Here is a 5941-nt window from a genome sequence, read left to right on the forward strand (position 1 = left end):
GCCCGGGGCTCCAGTTTCTCCTAAGACCCTTCGATGCCTGGATCTACAGATGAGGAAACTGAGGCAAAAGGAGGTTGATAACCTGCCTCAGCTCACTCTGCTGGTGGTGGCAGTTGGATTTCATCCAGCCTGTTTTCCCATCTGTCGGGATCAGGGTGAGGATGGCCTCCCCGGATAGCCTCAGACCCTCACCTTGCCCCATACCCTCCAGGGGACAACCTGCAGACAGCGGTTACTGTGGCCCGGGGCTGTGGCATGGTGGCCCCCCAGGAGCATCTGATCATCGTCCACGCCACCCACCCTGAGCGGGGTCAGCCTGCCTCTCTCGAGTTCCTGCCGATGGAGTCCCCCACAGTCGTGAATGGCATTAAGGTGAGGCTAACCCAGAGTTCCAGCTGTACCGCACCCAGTGACCCCACCCCTGTGTCACCTGACCCAGGCCCCAACTCTCCAGGGTGGGCAGGGGGAGCTAAGCTGAGCTTCCTGGGCCCCTAGGATCCTGACCAGGCTGCAAGCTACACCGTGGAGCCAGACCCCCGATCCAGGCACCTGGCCCTCAGCGGGCCCACCTTTGGTATCATTATGAAGCACTTCCCCAAGCTGCTGCCCAAGGTAGGGCCGCCCCCAGCTCCCTGGCCGCCCCGCGCCTCCCCTGCTCTGTCTCCCTCCTCATGGCTCGCTCTCCCTGGCGGATGCCTCAGCCCTCCCCCATCTCCCTGTGCTCCCAGGTCCTGGTCCAGGGCACTGTCTTCGCCCGCATGGCCCCTGAGCAGAAGACAGAGCTGGTGTGCGAGCTACAGAAGCTTCAGTGAGTGCTCAGCAGAGGGTGTGGGCAAGGGCCTGCGGGGACTGAGCTTGTCCGTTCATCTGTTCATCTGTCCTTCCCTAGGGCCCTGTCTCCCTCCTCAGGCACCAGAGATCTGTCACCCCTCCCCACCAAAAGCAGGCAGGCTCTCCCAGGTCTTTCATGCTAAAAATAATCATTGTAGCCTGGGTGCGGTGGCTTATTCCTGTAATCTTTGGTGGCTCTTTGGGTGGCTGAGGTGAGAGGATTGCTTGAGCCCAGGAGTTTGAGACCAGCCTGGGCAACAAAGTGAGACCCCATCTCTACAAAAAATTTAAAGATTAGGCCGGGCGCAGTGACTCACGCCTGTAATTCCAGCACTTTGGGAGGCAGAGGTGGGCGAATCATGAGGTCAAGAGATCAAGACCATTCTGGCCAACATGGTGAAACCCCATCTCTACTAAAAGTACAAAAAAAAATTAGCTGGGCATGATGGCGCTCGCCTGTAGTCCTAGCTGCTTGGGAGGCTGAGGCAGGAGAATTGCTTGAACCTGGGAGGTGGAGGTTTCAGTGAGCCGAGATTGTGTCACTGCATTCCAGCCTGGCGACAGAGCGAGACTCCGTCTCAAAAAAAAAAAAAATTTTTTTTTAAATTAGCCGGGTGTGGTGACACACCTGCCGTCCCAGCTACTCAGGAGGCTGAGGCAGGAGGACTGCTTGAGCCTGGGAGGCCACAGCTGCAGTGAGCCGAGATCACACCACTGCACGTCAGCCCGGGCAACACAGCGAGACTCTGTCTCAAAAAATAGTAATAGGCCGGGCGCAGTGTCTCATGCCTGTAATCCCAGCACTTTGGGAGGCTGAGGCAGGTGGATCACCTGAAGTCAGGAGTTCAAGACCAGCCTGGCCAACATAGTGAAACCCCATCTCTACTAAAAATACAAAAATTAGTTGGGCGTGGTGGTGCACACCTGTAATCCCAGCTACTCAAGAGGCTGAGGCAGGAGAATCACTTGAACCTGGGAGGCAGAAGTTGTAGTAAGCAGAGATCACACCACTGCACTCTAGCTTGGGCAACAGAGAGAGACTCTGTCTCAAAAAATAATAGGCTGGGCACAATGGCTCATGCCTGTAATTCCAGCACTTTGGGAGGCCAAGGCAGGTGGATCACCCAAGGTCAGGAGTTTGAGACCAGCCTGGCTAACATGGTGAAACTCCATCTCTACTAAAAATACAAAAAATTAGCCAGGCGTGGGGGCGGGTGTCTGTAATCCCAGCTACTCGGGAGGCTGAGGCAGGAGAATCGCTTGAGCCTGGGAGGCAGAGGTTGCAGTGAGCCGAGATGGCGCCATTGCACTCCAGCCTGGGCAACAAGAGTGAAATTCCGTCTCAAAAACATCATAATAATGATCATAATAATAATTGCATCTATTCACTGAGCACCTCCTGTGCACCAGGCACCATGTGGCATTAGGGGCCCAGCTGTCATCATATTCTGCTAGCCCACGCCTGGGGTGGGTAGGGTCGTTCCCCGGGCCACACCGGGCCACACCTCTCTTCAGGTACTGCGTGGGCATGTGCGGAGACGGCGCCAATGACTGTGGGGCCCTGAAGGCGGCCGATGTCGGCATCTCGCTGTCCCAGGCAGAAGCGTCAGTGGTCTCGCCTTTCACCTCGAGCATGGCCAGTATTGAGTGCGTGCCCATGGTCATCAGGTAAGGCAGGCAGGGACCGGTGGGCGAGGGCTCGGCAGGGCTGGGCAGCCAACCTAGACCCCCTAATGTCCATGCCCTGCCACTCAGGGAGGGGCGCTGTTCCCTTGACACTTCGTTCAGCGTCTTCAAGTACATGGCCCTGTACAGCCTGACACAGTTCATCTCCGTCCTGATCCTCTACACGGTGAGTACCTGCAGAGCTCCGTACCCAGAGCTGTCCCAAGACCAGGGAGGGGACACAGCCGTGTGCCTTGGAGCCGGCAGGTCCTGGGATAGATGATGTGGGCCCAGATCCTGACCCTGCCGCTCTCCAGCTGTGTGGTTGGAGAGGTGGCAAGGCTCGGGGGAGAAGAGAAAAACACCAGGCACAGAGCCTGGTGCCCACTAGGTCCTCACAAATGGCAGCAGCTGTCATGGGCTAACATCTTGACCGCAACTCTGGGAGCTCCCCCATCTGCAGGGAAGACTGAATGGAGGCAGGGCCAAAACCCTTGCCCCTGCCCCATTCCCACAGGTCTGCCCATTTCTCCAGATGCACTTGTTCTGTCCTATAGCTTGGCTGTACCTCCCACACCCTACTTGGAGGAGATCTCCCCTCCCCTCCTCTGGGCATGGCCTGCTCAGCCCCAGCAAATGAGGTGACACTGTAGGGCAGCGCACATCTTACACTCGGGTCTGCCCCCGTGTCTGCCTGAAAGCGAGGAGCTTCCTGAGGGCAGCAACTGCGCATGCCCTGGTAGCTATAGGGACTCCGCAAGGCAGAGCTGAAGCCTCCCCATGGGGCCGGGAGTTTGTTACAGGGAGGGAAACCTCCCCTCAGATTTAGGCCCCGAAGGTCGACGCAGGTGCCCTTTCCATCAGACCAGAGGTTTGTCTCACATCAAGAGCTATGCCTCCGGCCGGGCACGGTGGCTCAAGCCTGTAATCCTAGCACTTTGGGAGGCCGAGACGGGTGGATCACGAGGTCAGGAGATCGAGACCATCCTGGCTAACACAGTGAAACCCCGTCTCTACTAAAAAATACAAAAAACTAGCTGGGCGAGGTGGCAGGCGCCTGTAGTCCCAGCTACTTGGGAGGCTGAGGCAGGAGAATGGCGTAAACCCGGGAGGCGGAGCTTGCAGTGAGCTGAGATCCAGCCACTGCACTCCAGCCTGGACGACACAGCGAGACTCCGTCTCAGAAAAAAAAAGAAAAACAGAGCTATGCCTCCTCCACTGGGCTGGCAGGAGAGTACTGCCCCCATTAGACCAGGGGATGCCTTACCCATCAGACTCCTTCGGGGCAGGGGTGGGGCCTCTGCTATCAGACTAGGGGATGCCAGGGCCAGGTCTTACTTTCCCCTCTGTCCTCCCTTCCCTGTGGCAGATCAACACCAACCTGGGTGACCTGCAGTTCCTGGCCATTGACCTGGTCATCACTACCACAGTGGCAGTGCTCATGAGCCGCACGGGGCCAGCGCTGGCCCTGGGGCGGGTGCGGCCGCCGGGGGCGCTGCTCAGCGTGCCCGTGCTCAGCAGCCTGCTGCTGCAGGTGGCCCTGGTGACCGGCGTGCAGCTAGGGGGCTACTTCCTGACCCTGGCCCAGCCGTGGTGAGTAGGGAGCTGACCACCCCCATCCCGCCCCTGCCCCGTCCACCCCACGTTCGTTCCCTGACCCCCATCCCTGTACCCTCAGGTTCGTGCCTCTGAACAGGACAGTGCCCGCACCAGACAACCTGCCCAACTATGAGAACACCGTGGTCTTCTCTCTGTCCAGCTTCCAGTACCTCATCCTGGCTGCAGCCGTGTCCAAGGGGGCGCCCTTCCGCCGGCCCCTCTACACCAATGGTGCCACTGCAGGCGTGGGCGGGAGATGCTGGCAGAGGGAGGGAGGAAGGAGCCCTGGGGTGCTGGGGGAGGCAGATGGGAGAGATGCCGGCTGAGTGGAGACTGGTGTGCACACATGTGTGTCTGTGGGTCCCGGGGGCGTGGCTCCTGCCTGAGAGACTCTCCTGCTCCCAGTGCCCTTCCTGGTGGCCCTGGCGCTCCTGAGCTCCATCCTGGTGGGCCTTGTCCTGGTGCCCGGCCTCCTGCAGGGGCCGCTGGCGCTGAGGAACATCACCGACACCTGCTTCAAGCTGCTGCTGCTGGGTCTGGTCACCTTCAACTTCGTGGGGGCCTTCATGCTGGAGGTGGGGCCCGCCCTGGGTCTCAGCAGCGGGAGAGAAGGGAGGTGGGGGTGGATTGACCCCAGCTCAGCCCCGGCTGCCCCTGACACCCTCCCTGCCCTTTGCAGAGCGTGCTAGACCAGTGCCTCCCCGCCTGCTTGCGCCGCCTCCGGCCCAAGCGGACCTCCAAGAAGCGTTTCAAGCAGCTGGAACGAGAGCTGGCCGAGCAGCCCTGGCCGCTGCTGCCCGCCGGCCCCCTGAGGTAGTGCAGGCCTACGGGCACCCCAGACACTGGAACTCCCTGCCTCTGAGCCACCAACTGGACCCCTCTCCAGCGACACCACCGCCACCACCTCCCACATCCCCGAGGTTGGCGATTGTCTACACTCCTCCCCCGAGGCCACCCCCACCGTGGGGAAGCGTTGACTGCTGTCCCCCACCTCGGACCATCCCGAGTAGGAATGGCAGCCCCCAACTCCCCTCAGCGCTGCTGTCAGTGTAGCAAATAAAGTGACGATATTTTCCTGGCTCTGCCGTGCCTGTCTCATACCTGGCACCATAGACCCTCCCACCTGCCCAGGAGGAAATGCACGTACCCCCGGGTGCCCAGCTGGCAGCCCCTGCATGTGTCTGCCCCTGGAACCCCCTGGAGGGTTGGTTTTTCAGCCTGACAAGCCCCTGGAACCCCCTGGTTTTTCAGGCTCCATTGGCCAACTCCCCTCTCTGGGCCTCCGGCACTCATCTCACAGTAATAATGTTTCCTGTGTCCAGCATGTGCCTGGATATTCCGTTTAGCTTTTTTTTTTTCTGGTCTTGAGATGGAGTCTTGCTGTGTCACCCAGGCTGGAGTACAGTGGCGTGATCTCTGCTCACTGCAACCTCCGCCTCCTAGGTTCAAGCGATTCTCCTGCCTCAGCCCCCCAAGTAGCTGGGATTACAGGCGTGTGCCACCACGCCCGGCTAAATTTTGTATTTTTAGTAGAGACGGTTTCCTCGTGTTGACCAGTCTGGTCTCGAACTCCTGACCTCAGGTGATCTGCCCATCTTGGCCTCCCAAAGTGCTGGGATTATAGGCGTGAGCCAGTGCGCTTGGCCCCGTGTAGCATTTTACACACGTTGTCATGTCATCCTTCCAACAAGTGGGGTACTATTCCCATTTTACAGATGAGGAAACCAGGGCTTAGAGTTTGCACAAGTAGTCAGAGTGGGGTTGGATAGCTTTGACTCCAGTTTTGATGTTCCTAACCCTCCTACCCTCCTTTGGAGGACAAGGAGATGTGGGCTTGCCTGGGAGG

The 5941-nt window shown here is 59.1% G+C and overlaps 1 protein-coding gene across 1 annotated transcript in view; it reads left to right on the plus strand.

The window, feature by feature from the left end:
* Window positions 1-5175, plus strand: part of ATP13A2 (ATPase type 13A2) — a 37833-nt gene extending 32658 nt beyond the window's left edge. Inside the window, exons 21-29 of the mRNA XM_011998470.1 lie at window positions 212-372; window positions 496-612; window positions 729-808; window positions 2347-2499; window positions 2587-2683; window positions 3866-4089; window positions 4175-4326; window positions 4501-4670; window positions 4775-5175. Coding sequence (XP_011853860.1) covers window positions 212-372; window positions 496-612; window positions 729-808; window positions 2347-2499; window positions 2587-2683; window positions 3866-4089; window positions 4175-4326; window positions 4501-4670; window positions 4775-4912 — 1292 coding nt within the window. The 3' untranslated portion in view covers window positions 4913-5175. The remainder of the gene's footprint in view (window positions 1-211; window positions 373-495; window positions 613-728; window positions 809-2346; window positions 2500-2586; window positions 2684-3865; window positions 4090-4174; window positions 4327-4500; window positions 4671-4774) is intronic.
* The last annotated feature ends 766 nt before the right edge of the window (window positions 5176-5941 follow it).

The sequence above is a fragment of the Mandrillus leucophaeus genome, unplaced genomic scaffold, assembly GCF_000951045.1.
Source record: "Mandrillus leucophaeus isolate KB7577 unplaced genomic scaffold, Mleu.le_1.0 Scaffold571, whole genome shotgun sequence".
NCBI lineage: Eukaryota > Metazoa > Chordata > Mammalia > Primates > Cercopithecidae > Mandrillus > Mandrillus leucophaeus.